The following is a 13,238-nucleotide window of genomic DNA, read 5'->3' as shown; positions in this document are numbered from 1 at the left end:
GCCGACATATGACCCTCCGCCCCCCGTACCCCACACACTGGTACAGTTTGTTCTGAATGCGCTGCTTCGTGAGGACAAGCTGAAACAAAAGATGCAGGCTCCTGTTGCATGACCAGTCGTGTTCGGTCCTTCATGTATGTTTGAATCTGTGTCTGTGAGCTTACGTGTGCCGTGCTTTGGTCTGCATGCTCCAGCTTCTGTGTTAAAGGATGTCATGTATGTGTGAAAACAAGAAGAAGATGCTAAAGTCGCCAAGTCTTTCAACACTCAGACTTCTTCAGAGGACAACACTGAGTTTCTGGTAGACAGCCCACCTGGTCAGTTTGTCCAGGTGTGGTCATAGTGAAAAGAAAGTACAGGACATATCAGCTGCTTAACTGGTTTCAAAATGATTTAAATCTGATGAACAACAACACAGTCTGTGAAATCCTAAGTCCACCCTTTGTTTGGATGGAAGGGTTACTAGTGAAAGCCTCTTCTCAGTTTAGGTTGCCAAACCCCACCAACACCTCGTACCAACTGTCAGCACGGTGGCTCGCTGAATGAACCATGAACTCCTCTGTATGCCAAAGTATTCACATGTGAGGCCGTCTGTCTCACAGCTAAAGCTTGGACCAAACCGGACATTGATTACAAGCACAGCAGGAAACCTGCAGCAGAACGGCTGGAAAAAAAAAAGAATGAAGCTGCTGCAGCGGTCCAGTCAAAGTCCAGACCTCAGAGAGCTGTGCATGAATGAATGCTGGTTTTACTTACCGCTGAAGCGTGGGGTGGACTCAGTTTTTCACAGGACTGCATGCTGTGCCTGAATACTAATTCAGTAGTAATGTGTTAGTTTGTTGAGTTAATTATAAAATAACTATTTGTGACTACATTCATCTATTATCAGAGCAACTTTATTGACACTTTAGCCTTGTTATGCAGCATTAGCCACCACGCTAGCACTTTAGCTTACACGTTATGTATTTAATTTAAAAAAGCTCAAATGAAAATTTTAAATGTAGAGCATTATTTTACTTTCACTCTAAAAGTTTTAGTTTTAAACACTTTAAGCTTAAATGGTACCTGCTAGCCTAACAAAGCGTGGTAGTTACAGATAGTTTCATACAAATGTATTAGCCTGCTAAGGCAAATTAGCAGGCTAATGAATACATTCATGTATTTTATCTCATGCTCACCACTGAAGAAGGAAGTTGTGTTTTGATATTTGGTGCAGCGTTAGCTGCATGCTAACATGTTAGCTACAAACACATCACTGACCAACAAATCGGTCTGCTAAAAAGTCATTAAATCCCTCTGAAGAAGTTCACCACTTATTAGAGTAAGTAGAGTCTGAAATTTAGCATGTTTTACTGTTTTTTCATTATTAATGCTGATAATGTTTTAGCTGTGATGCTAACTAATTAGCAGGCCTAAACGGGCTAACAGATATGTTTGATAGAAAAAAAGAGAACTGTAATTTTTTCTCTTCCCCACTTTTTACCCTGAGGCCTGATTTGTGTATATGATGCTCAGAATGATGACAAGAGACACTAATAACTGACTGAGCCTGTTAACTGACAACTAGCTGTCAGGCCTTATTTCCTGCTGTGTAAATTAGCATCGTCAAAGATAAGAATGTGAATATAAACATGAGATATGCCCAGAACATAATTCTATTGTCACTTTATCTCTGTATATGTATATGTAGAAGGTCATATATGGCACATGTATTGGTAATGAAGTATGTTGACTTCTAAAAGGGACACTGTATTTGAGCCTATATACTCTTAATAAAGTGTTACTGTATCTCATCTTCACCCAGCAGTCGCCTCAGGACAACTGTAAGCTAAGGTAAAGGTAAAGACCCTGCAATAATACAGAGAAAACCCAAGAATCTGACAAGCTCCAGTGAGGAAGCACTTGGTGACACACACACACACACGCATGCACACACACACACACACATACACACACACACACACACATGCACACACACACACACACACATACACACACACACACATACACACACACATACACACATACACACATACACACACACACATACACGCACACACATACACACACACACACATGCACACACACACACACACACATACGCATGCACACACACACACACACAGACGTACACGCATGCACACACACACATACGCATGCACACACGCACATACGCATGCACACACGCACACAATGGCATCAACTGGGAATTTAGTGTCTTGCCCAAGACTGGAGCAGCCAGATCGAACCACCAACGTCCAATAAGTAGATGACCCGATTGACCTCCTGAGCTGCAGCTCTTTGAAGAACGTTTGCGATGAAGGGAAGGTTGGAGACTGGCTGGGCTGCTTTAACAAGGAAAAGGTCAAACACTGCATGAAGTTTGTTTACTGACAATTACAAAGTGGTCAGTGACACCGATGGTTTTTGATTATTTCCTCTTTTCACTGCTAGAGATTTTTAATTTTTTTGTTGTCTTTAATGAAACTGCTGTTGTGTAGAGGTGAAGATGACAGTGCAGACAGGGTGGAGTGGGTGGAGACGACTGTCACGGGGGACTAACAGATGTTTGTGAAGGACGCTTAGTGTTGGTGCGACACAGGGAGATGCTGGGATAGGAGGAGTCAGAGGAAGGACCAGTTCCCTGTGCAGCATAGTTTAGCTGGTGGGCATGTACTGGAGTCAGGACGTGTCTGTGTTCATCTGGATGTTTCAGTGGGAGAAACGTTTCATCATCATCAAGTGACTTCTTCAATCTAGACTTGTCGTCAAGACCGAGACCAAAAAGTCTTTAAGCTGCAGCCAGATGCTGCTTCGTTTACGGGTGTCGGGCATATTATGTGTTTTTGCGATGCACAGCCCTCCTCACCGCTGTCTCTCACTCACTGAGAGGACAGACGCACGCTCCACGTGACTCTCACCCTCTCTGTTTTTCACACAATGATATTATCCTATATCCTCGCATGTGATTGGCCACAATATGGAGGGATTGGAGCATAGCTGAGCCCCTGTGTGAGAGCTGAGCAGCCAAAGGAAATTAAGTGAGGAGCGGCTCTCGCTCAGTGGGAGTCGAGTCTGATTCACTACAAAGCGCTCTGTAAGCACGGCTCTTAGAGCTGATGCTTTTGAAATGACACATCATCGAACGTTACGGTGTGTGTCATGGAAACTGTTGACTCCAGATCTCCCGACCACTATGTCGATCTGAGACGGCGAGACCGAGACAAGACGGAGACAAGACGGAGACAAGACGGAGACCACGTAAAAGTGGTCTCGAGACATCAAGTCTACTTCAGTCTCAGCTGAGTGTAGGCCTCCAACCTTATAAACAGGACACTGACTGAAACTAGTAGCACTGACAACAGTGCGCTGTGAGGTGACTAAACACATCACTGTGTTTAGTGATGTGTGGAGCGAGGACCCAAATGCAGCCTAACCGTAGCCCGGCTGGAGCAAACAAACATAATGGAAGCAAACTGATCTCTGTCATGGTCGGCTGTGTGGCAGGCAGGCAGGAGTGGTGGACCCAAAATGCAGGACTCTTAGGAAACGAGGGTTCAACTGAAAATGCAGCTTTACAAAACTCACAAAAGCAAACAAAACTCTAAACTGAGATGCAGGAGGACTGGAAATCATGAACACACAGCAAGTGCGGGTGAACAGACGTTAACGACGCGACACTGACACAAAGACACACTGGGCTTAAATACACTGAGGGAGTCATCAAGGAATTAGAGACAGAAGGGGGACACAGCTGGGAGAAATAAGACCTAACGAGACAGGGAGAGCAAAGCCGGAACACTGACATCAGACAGGAACAAGAACCTTCAAAGTAAAACAGGAAACAAAACACACTTTACTAAGACACAGACTAGACAGAGAGAGACAGACTCGACACTGACCAAAGTCTACTAAATAATAATCATAATCAAAACAGTATCACTGATAAATCAAATCATAAATCATAATCTAGAAAAACACCAAAGGATGAAAAACAGAAAGCTGGGTCAACATGACCCAGAACCGTGACAATCTCAGTGCACATGAGACAGAGGCCCAGACATGACTGAGCTGAGGGAGAGACAGATACGAGCAGAGCAGAGAAACAATACACAAGATCTCAAACCTCATTCCAGAAATAACTAACACTTCCACGCAAACACAAACCCGGGACAGCGACAGTCTGTGAGGGACCCGCAACCCAAACCAGGTACAAAACGTAGGACTGTAGAAGATGTTCATCAAGGGTTGCAGTTTCTCCGGGTTTAGATGGATTCTGATGGCCCCAATTCCCAGGTGGTGCAACACCTGGTGGTGCAGATGCTCCTCAGAGACAGAAAGGCCTCGGAGGTCTGCAGCCCAGTAAGAGCAGAACCACCAGAAAACCCAGATCTGATCTCACAGCAGTCTCAGCCTTCAGACGTTGTTTGCTCTTGTTGTGGTCACCGCGCCCTCTAGTGGGCGCTAACAACACCTCACTCAGTTGGTCTGTTTTATTAAAATTCTCCAAAATGCTTTAGTGTTGACCTTTGATCGTGTTTTCTGGCGTCGCGAGGAGCCCGGCCGGCAGCAGACAGGTGACTGCCTGCGTTCTGATAACCTGAGAGTCAACAGTGTTAGGTAAGACCCAAAACCCCCTGCTGAGTAAACTCACCTTTGTTACACACTCAGCTCTGCATACAAACAAACAGGAGCTTCCACCTCGGTTGTGTTTCATTGAGGACCCCCAGCCGTTTGCCAATAGCCGAGTAAATGAATAACTAATCAAATCCAGCTGTGTCGCTCAGTTCTCTGCAGAGCTCAGTGTGCTTCTTACCTTCAGGATGAAGGTGTGTGTCCTCCTCGCGTGTGTGTGGCTTCTCTGCTGGAGGTCGGAGGCTCAGTCCAGCTCGTAAGTCTGTTTGAACTTTATTACTTGTTAATGAATGTTTTATTACCCTGCAGCCTCCCATTTACTGCCACAGCTGTTTTGGGCTTAAACAGCTGTGTTCATGTTCAGCTGCAGGGTGTGCAGAAGAAACAAAGGGTCAGAACAACTTATTTGATGCCCAAGCACAAAGAAGCTTGTAGCGTCCTGCATTTCCTCAATCAGGCCGGCCGTGTCAAACAGCAGAGAGTCAGCGTGGTCCTCGTTAGTCCTGTTTACCGTCCATCAGGTCACCAGTGGATAAGTGAGGGTTAAGGTTAGGTTGAATTTCCCCACATGCTAAACATGCCCAGCTTTTCAAACTAGAAGATTTTACCTCTCAACCAAATCTCATAGATCCATTTTGACCTTCCAGCTTTCCGGCACGCCAAACAGGTGAAAATTCCATATAAATGTGATCCTATTCCAAACAGGTCGGTGGAAACCTGTGGGTGTTAAGAGGTTAAGAACCACAGAATCAATAACCTCTATAGACAGGGACAAGGTTTTTGTGCAAGAAGCTTTTGTTGACCAATCACATTTGACCGGGTGAGTCACACACCTCCAGGAGAGCGTTAACCAACCCAAACGCCCCCTTGCTCAACGGTCATGTTTACCAAGGCTTCAGCAGGTTCCAGTACAGGTGCAGAGCAGTCGGGGCTGTTTTTGCAACCAGCATTTTAAATTTGCAGCTGCAACAAAGTTTGTAGTGATAGGTTTGTAGCTTGAACCTATTCGCTGGAACGTTGAAGGCAATATAATTACACCGCAAGCAAGACACGAAGTAGGCAAAGTTCTTCATGTTTCTCGTGCACGGGAGAGAACCGGACAGACGCCGTTCCTTCGCTTGACCCCAGTTGCTCTCGTTCGTTCTCCCGTAACACTGTTGTTTTATTGAGGCTACATGAATATGCATAGGTTCATTAACATATGATGTCTACATACAAACAAAGAGTACCGTGTGTGTGTGTGTGTGTGTGTGTGTGTGTGTGTGTGTGTGTGTGTGCATTACTGCTGATCAAAGGGTCCTATAACATAAAAGCACAAACGCAAACATCCTTGGTCAGGAAGAGGGTAGCCTCCCCCTCACCCTAGATGGTTCACCCTAGATTTCCCCCAGGGATCAATAAAGTATTCTGATTCTGATTCTGATTCTGATAACACGGTGAGGAAGTCCAGCATTTAAAGCACTTAGACTAGAACAGACGTAGCTACGTTAATCCTACCATAAAACAATAAGACAAGGTACGACCTCTCTCGTGCTCCCAGAGTGCTCTCTAATGCACACAAAGTTTGCAGACTATCACTACACAATTGATTATACACCTCTAAGCATATATGGTTAAATATTTCTAAGCATAAATGACAATCAACAATACAAAACCTAACATGTAGTCTTTCGATAAAAAGAGCTGCAAGATAACGTTGTTGTGAGTTGGCACTATGTGATAAACTGAAATCTTCACACCGAGTTCTGAGTTTCCAGCAGCCTGAAATAAACCAAAATTACATCCAGTTGACTTTAAAGACCCCGAAATAAGAAGGTGGAAAAAACTACTAAAGGTTTGTTTCACCCTTTAAAGACACCTTTGAACTCTTTGGGTACTTCCTGGAGATTGAGAGCATTGGACTTGTGAGGATGTGTGTGGGGGAAACAACTCGTAGCTTGCATGGAGTGTGAGTCTGTGAAGGTTCTCAGTCATCCAGGTCATCGTAGTCCAAGGAGCTCGGAAAGAAAAGGGTCTGGACTTCTTTAAGCTGCTTGACGACGCTTCATCTGAGAAGCTTCTTCAGGTATAAGGTTAAATGGTGGAGAGTCCCAGATTAGACTATCCTCTCTACATAATCGCACGAGCCAAGGAGTGATTATGGAGGTCTCCGTCTTCTAAAGAGAAGACAGATGGTTTGAAAGAGGAGTGAAAGAAGCATCTTTGTCCACTTTGAACGGCCATCTTTGAACAGAGGCGGGGCTTATGACCCCAACTGTCTGCCTATAATCCAGACACCTTAACGCCCACATCCAGGGCCATCTGACCTCAGTTAGTCACATGACAGGGTGGGGCTAGGTTTCACAATGAGCTCACCCGAAACCCTGGTTGATTGTGACCCACACCCGTTTTCACACCTTGGCTCGTGTGATTAGGTGGAGGATCATCAGGGGGTCCTTTGTCCCTCTTTGGGGGGACTCTCCGCCATTTGACCCTAGAACTGAAGAAGCTTCTTGGATGAGAGGTGAAACGTCTTCAAGCAACTTACAGAAGTCCAGATGCTCTTCTTTCCAAGCTACTTAGACCATGGAGCACTAGCTTTGAGTTGTTTCTGACTCATTGGAATAACAGCAGAATATTCATTGAGCATAAATATGCTTTTTGAAAATGTAATTTCTTAAATTTAAATTTGATACGAGTCTGGACAAACGTTCACAGACTGTATGTGCTGATGATATGTGCAAGTATCAACAGCATAAGCCGCTCTAGACGAACGTGACAAACTGATAACAACCTAAATATGCATCACTTTAAAACGTCTCCTCTCTCAGGTATCTGATAACGGCACCTCTATCACTCCGCCTGGACGCCGTGGAGACCGTGGTGGTGCAGCTGTTTGGTTTTACAGGTGAAGTCAACGTCTACCTGTTCCTGAAGACGTCAATGGCTCCGAATCACCGGGTTCTGGCTCGGGAGGTCGTGACCCTCAATGCACAAAATAACCACCAGGCTGACGCCAAAGTCCGGGTGAGAAAAGATGCTAACAGGCTAACACCTGCAGTTTAACTGAAGGCATCTGAAATACTTATGATGTCACTTCCTTTTTACAGCTGTACCCAAACCAGCTGGACAAGAGTGCAAATCATGTGATTCTCCATGTGCAGTCAGACGTGATCAATCAGCACCAGTCTGTGCCCATCAGTCGCACCAATGGCTTCCTGTTCATCCAAACCGACAAACCGCTGTACACGCCGCGTCAGAGCGGTGAGAGAAGTTTGTCCCAGTTCAGACTCCAGCCTTCTCCTCATTAATCTTATGTTTTATAACCCATCTTTACACTCAGCTAGTCAGGTGGTTGTCTTGTAGTCATAAAGACAGACTGGTTTGGGGGTCAGAGGATAGAGGGTGTGGCCTGTTGAGGCTGCTGGAGCTCAAACTGCAGAAGAAGTTCATGGTGGTTCTGATAGAAAGGTGCCACAGTACACAGAGCATGCAGTTTGTTGCATAAGGGACGCATAGTCACGGACCAATCACGTTACCCGCGCTGACCCGTGTTCAGCTGACAGTACCAACGATGGGCACGAGAGCTTCAGAACTGGACCACAAATCACAAATTATACAGCTCCAAATCCCAACAACAGTGTCAAGGTGCTTTATATTGTAAGGTAGACCCTACAATAATACATACAGAGAAAAACCCAACAATCATATGACCCCCTTTGAGCAAGCACTTTGGCGACAGTGGGAAGGAAAAACTTCACCTGGAGGGGCGGGGCCATCTGCTGCGACCGGTTGGGGTGAGAGAAGGAAGACAGGATAAAGACATGCTGTGGAAGAGAGACAGAGGTTAATAGCAGATATGATTCAATGCAGAGAGGTCTGTTAACACATAGTGAGTGAGGTAGAAACACCCAGTGCATCATGGGAATCCCCCGGCAGCCTACATCTATTGCAGCATAACTAAGGGAGGATTCAGGGTCACCTGGTCCAGCCCTAACTATATGCTTTAGCAAAAAGGAAAGTTTGAAGCCTAATCTTGAAAGTAGAGATAGTGTCTGTCTCCTGAATCCAAACTGGAAGCTGGTTCCACAGAAGAGGGGCCTGAAAACTGAAGGCTCTGCCTCCCATTCTACTTTTAAATACTCTAGGAACAACAAGTAGGCCTGCAGAGCGAGAGCGAAGTGCTCTAATAGGGTGATATGGTACTACAAGGTCATTAAGATAAGATGGGGCCTGATTATTTAAGACCTTGTATGTGAGGAGCAGGATTTTGAATTCTGGATTTAACAGGAAGCCAAACAGGAGAAATCTGCTCTCTCTTTCTAGTCCCTGTCAGGACTCTTGCTGCAGCATTTTGGATTAACTGAAGGCTTTTCAGGGAGTTTTTAGGACTTCCTGATAATAATGAATCAGGTGGAAAAGATCAAATATTACTCAGTGAGTTGAACTTTTTTCCTCATGCGTGCAGATTAAAGAAGAAAGAATCAGATTTTACAGACAACTGTGTTACTGCTGTGTGTGATCAGCAGCATTATGAGCTCATTGTCTGTATCATCAGGAATACAAAGACACAGATACATCAGTTAAATGTTTTTATGATGGAGGGGCGTACCATCTAAGCTGATGTTTATAAAATGTCCTTTGGGAGCTTCAGGCATAGCTGGACTGGAACCATCAGCTGCTGATTTGGAGATGTCTGTTTAAGAGAACAGATAAATAACTTCAATCTGAATTCCAGCTGCATGTTAACCACTGTATCAATGTACCTGTATCATAGCAAATTACAGTTCAATGTCCAATGTGTAAAAGAGGTCATATAACTGGAGATCCAGTTGGGCCACTGGTCGGGGGGCTGCTCCCTCCTGAGTCTGTGTGCTGTTGGCTCCAGCCGATCCAGGAGAGAAGGACAACCGCTGCCTAAGCAAAACCTGTAGTGATCCTGTACGTGTCAGGAGTATCGGAGCAGCTGAGACGCATTTTTTCTAAACACCGGGTCTCTGTGGCTTTTAAACCTCAAAACACGCTGCGCCAAAAACTGGTCCACCCCAAGGATCGGGTCCCCAACACAAACAGAGTAACATGGTGCAGGAGGATTGGCAGGATTTATACATCGGGGAAACCAAACAAGCTCTGGCAACACAGCAGGGCCACCTCGTCAGGCCAGGACTCTGCAGTCTGTTTACGCCTACAGGCCAGTGGTCACTCTTTCAAGGCAACACGTTCTCACTCCCAAAGCATAACATTTTACGCTAGGTGACAAATCGTCAACATATTACGTTTTCGGCTACACACTACGTTCCTAAATGACGACCTCGGAAAAATGAGGAAATATGAGAACCGTCTGAGTTCTCATGTTCTCCCCGTGTTCGCGTGGGTTCCCTCCGGGTACTCCGGCTTCCTCCCACCGTCATGCAGCTTGTGGGGATAGGTTAATTGGATAATCCAAATTGTCACTAGGTTTGAAAGTGAGTGTGAATGGTTGTCTGTCCCTGTGTGTTAGCCCTGCGACAGACTGGCGACCTGTCCAGGGTGTACCCCGCCTCTCGCCCTATGACAGCTGGGATAGGCTCCAGCGCCCCCCGCGACCCTGAAAAGGATAAGCAGAAGTGAATGGATGGATGGATGGAGTACCGTCTGGACTCAATCTACACATTCGCTCTTTTTCTTCACATCGCTTAGAAACACGCTACTTAACATCATTAAAGTCCCGGTTAAGGTCAGGAATAAGGTTAGGTTTAGGGCTGGAATACAGGGCTGGAACGTCTATTACCGCGGGAGCATCATTGCACTGGATTTCAGCCATAACCCGCAGTGTACCATAAGAACGCCGAAGGTCTCCTTTCGCGTTCCTCAGGAACGCCGCGGGACGTGACAAAACATCGGCATGTTACGCCTCGGGAGTGAGAACGGGCTGTTCAAGGATGGGGGATGTACACATCCTGGACAGGGAGGAACGCTGGTTTGAGGGCGGAGTCAAGGAGGTCATTTACGTGAAAAGGGAAAGACCATCTCTGAATGGAGGAGGGAGCCTAAGGGTACATCTGTCACCATCTTACAATGCTGTGATTGTAGCCATTCCCCAACTCTCTGTGAATGGTACATGGTCATAAACTGACCTCACAGCCCATCGTTCATTCAGTGCTGCTAGTGTCAGTCAGTACAAATGTGCTGTTTATAAGGTTGAAACCTGCAGTCAGCTGAGACTGAAGGAGTCACCTGATGATGATGAAACATTTCTCCCACCGAACAGAACCAGATGGACAGAATCAGCCTTTTGAGACTTGTGGACATGATCAAAGAAGGTAACAGTACAGCTACCTGCATGTGGGAGAGGGTTCGTATACCTGGAAGTCCACTGGAGACTCCGCCCCCTCGCTCTCTAAGTCAGTCAGTTCTGTCTCCTCTCTGCTCTAACACGTGTCCTCAGTTTCCATGAGAAGCATTGGTGTGTGGTGTCTTTGATCAACAGGTTCATATGGCTTCATAGAGTTTGGTAGATCTCCTCAGCCAGTCCTTGCCAAGGGTTCCTGTTAAGGTCTCCATCAGCTCAGAGCTGGAGTTCATCTTTCAGGCTGTCTTTGTCATGGTTTCTGTAGTCGGATGGTTCTCATTAACCTAAAAATTCAGACGATCCTCTTTCAGGTTCTCCGTTACACCATCACCCTTGTCACTCATACAGCTGTGCTTCTGTTCCCAGTCAAAGTGAGGGCGTTCTCCTTGAACCAGGAGCTGAGACCGGCTAATCGCAGCGTCTACCTGACATTTAAGGTAAGCGGGAAGTTGTCCTGTGTAGTAGCAGGTGGGTGCAGTGATGGGTTCCATAATATCTTACCCTCTCCCTCCCGCCAGGACCCGGACCATACAACAGTGGACATTGTGGAGATGGTCGATGTGAACAATGGAATCCCATCTCTGCAAAACCCCTTTAAGATCCCCGTCAACCCAAAGTAAGAAATAAGAGTGTAAAACAAGCGACACACAGCTGCGTGGTCGTGTATCTAAGGTCGTGTCTGTGATTCCAGGTTGGGCATTTGGTCCATTGAAGCTTCTTACTCCAATGATTTCACCACAACAGCAACCACCGACTTTGAAGTTAGAGAATACGGTACATTATAATATCATGAAGCAAACTGCTGGTGCTGATCGAGGGTAAAACACGCGTTATTAATGGCTTTCACCCTGCATCAGTTCTTCCCAGTTTCTCCATCCAAGTGGAACCAGAAGCAAATTACATCAGTCACAATTTATTCACCAGTTTCAACTTCAAGGTTTCAGCCAGGTGAATAAACATTTCTGCACTGTTTATAGACTTTCAAATAATTTAAAGCTGTCAGTTACACACGAGTGGTATTTTTACCTGTCCCAGGTATCTCCACGGCGCTCCGGTGGCTGATGGTGACGTGTTTCTGCGCTACGGCTATGTTAGTGGGAAAAGTCCGCCAGTTATCATCCCAAACTCTATCATCAGAGAAAGTGTAAGAGACATGAACAAACACCAGGACACTTGTTATTATTATTATTAATGCTGATTAATGTTGACAGTATTGTTATTTGAACCATTTCACTCGTGCTCCAGCTGTTTTATGCTACAGAAACCATCCAGGTATCCAAATGTTCAGCTTTTTCAGGATGACTGATGTATTACTTTGACTTTTTGTAACTTTTATAGTTGTTTTTTCAATATTTAGACTGTTATGGATTTATTTTATCAGGCAAGTTTACTAATAACCAAAACAGATGTTTTGAAGTCACAGACGGTCCATTTTAGCTCAGACCTGTGTGGTGTGTGCGAGACCTGCCATGGTATTCACCTCGTACACTACTCACTTGATCTGAATGCCAGAGGTTGTCACAAATCTTACAGGTCTCCAAACAGGTACTGAACTTCAGCTCCGTGTGGAGGTGGGAATGCTCGATGTGGTCTCTTAAAAAGATCGCAGAGTGAATCAGTTTGTCCTCCTGGTTTAAGCAGTCTTCAATCAAATCTTTGACTGGACTTTGGGGGATAGTCAGGCTCTTTGTCCAGCTGCTTCACAGTGCTGGTGTTTTTTAAGAACCAGCTCACATTTCAGAATGTTGATTTGAACTTTGGCACCAAGACTGCAGAAACACTGTGTTTGCTGCATCTGCAAATTATCTATGAACCTCTTACAGCAATCCCACTGACAGTTGATGTGGTCAGTGTTTCTAACTTTGGGCGTATTTTTAGGGTGTTACCTGCCTAAAGAGAAGCTGACATTATTCTAGTGGTGTTAGGTTATTGACGATCCTCCTCCAGGTGACTCTCATCATGTAACTCATATCTGTTGTGTTTCTTTGACAGCGGTGTCTGTGTGTGTCTCTTTCAGTTGTCCTCAGCAGGTGACGTGCATGTGAATGTTAATATGCAGAAGGTTCTGTCTGAATACAATGGACCAAAAGACCTCAACAGCCTGCTGGGGAAGTACCTGTACATAGCTGTACTGGTGGAAGAGAGCACAGGTGAGCATGGATCACTGCTCTTAGCCCGATTCTTTGAAATACTTAAATATTTAATTTGTGGGGCGGATTTTGTCTCTCAGGTGGTATTACTCAGGAGACCGAGTTTGCTGCAGTGAAGTTTGTCAAATCACCTTACAGCCTGA

General features: G+C 45.4%; 1 protein-coding gene across 1 annotated transcript in view; it reads left to right on the top strand.

Annotated features, from left to right (window-relative positions):
* Positions 1–4,799: 4,799 nt before the first annotated feature.
* c5 (complement component 5) overlaps positions 4,800–13,238 on the top strand; it is a 35,190-nt gene continuing 26,751 nt past the window's right edge. Inside the window, exons 1-10 of the mRNA XM_085476570.1 lie at positions 4,800–4,891; positions 7,446–7,641; positions 7,725–7,878; positions 11,312–11,382; positions 11,464–11,561; positions 11,637–11,719; positions 11,803–11,893; positions 11,981–12,089; positions 12,963–13,095; positions 13,176–13,238. The exon at positions 13,176–13,238 is cut by the window's right edge and continues 53 nt beyond it. Coding sequence (XP_085332696.1) covers positions 4,824–4,891; positions 7,446–7,641; positions 7,725–7,878; positions 11,312–11,382; positions 11,464–11,561; positions 11,637–11,719; positions 11,803–11,893; positions 11,981–12,089; positions 12,963–13,095; positions 13,176–13,238 — 1,066 coding nt within the window. The 5' untranslated portion in view covers positions 4,800–4,823. The remainder of the gene's footprint in view (positions 4,892–7,445; positions 7,642–7,724; positions 7,879–11,311; positions 11,383–11,463; positions 11,562–11,636; positions 11,720–11,802; positions 11,894–11,980; positions 12,090–12,962; positions 13,096–13,175) is intronic.

This window comes from Copadichromis virginalis, linkage group LG12 (genome assembly GCF_057382275.1).
Source record: "Copadichromis virginalis isolate Kocher_CV1m ecotype Utaka linkage group LG12, C_Virginalis_male_GT1.1, whole genome shotgun sequence".
In the NCBI taxonomy this organism is placed as follows: domain Eukaryota; kingdom Metazoa; phylum Chordata; class Actinopteri; order Cichliformes; family Cichlidae; genus Copadichromis; species Copadichromis virginalis.
Note: the sequence above shows the minus strand (reverse complement) of the source record. Positions and strands in the feature narration are given on the sequence as shown.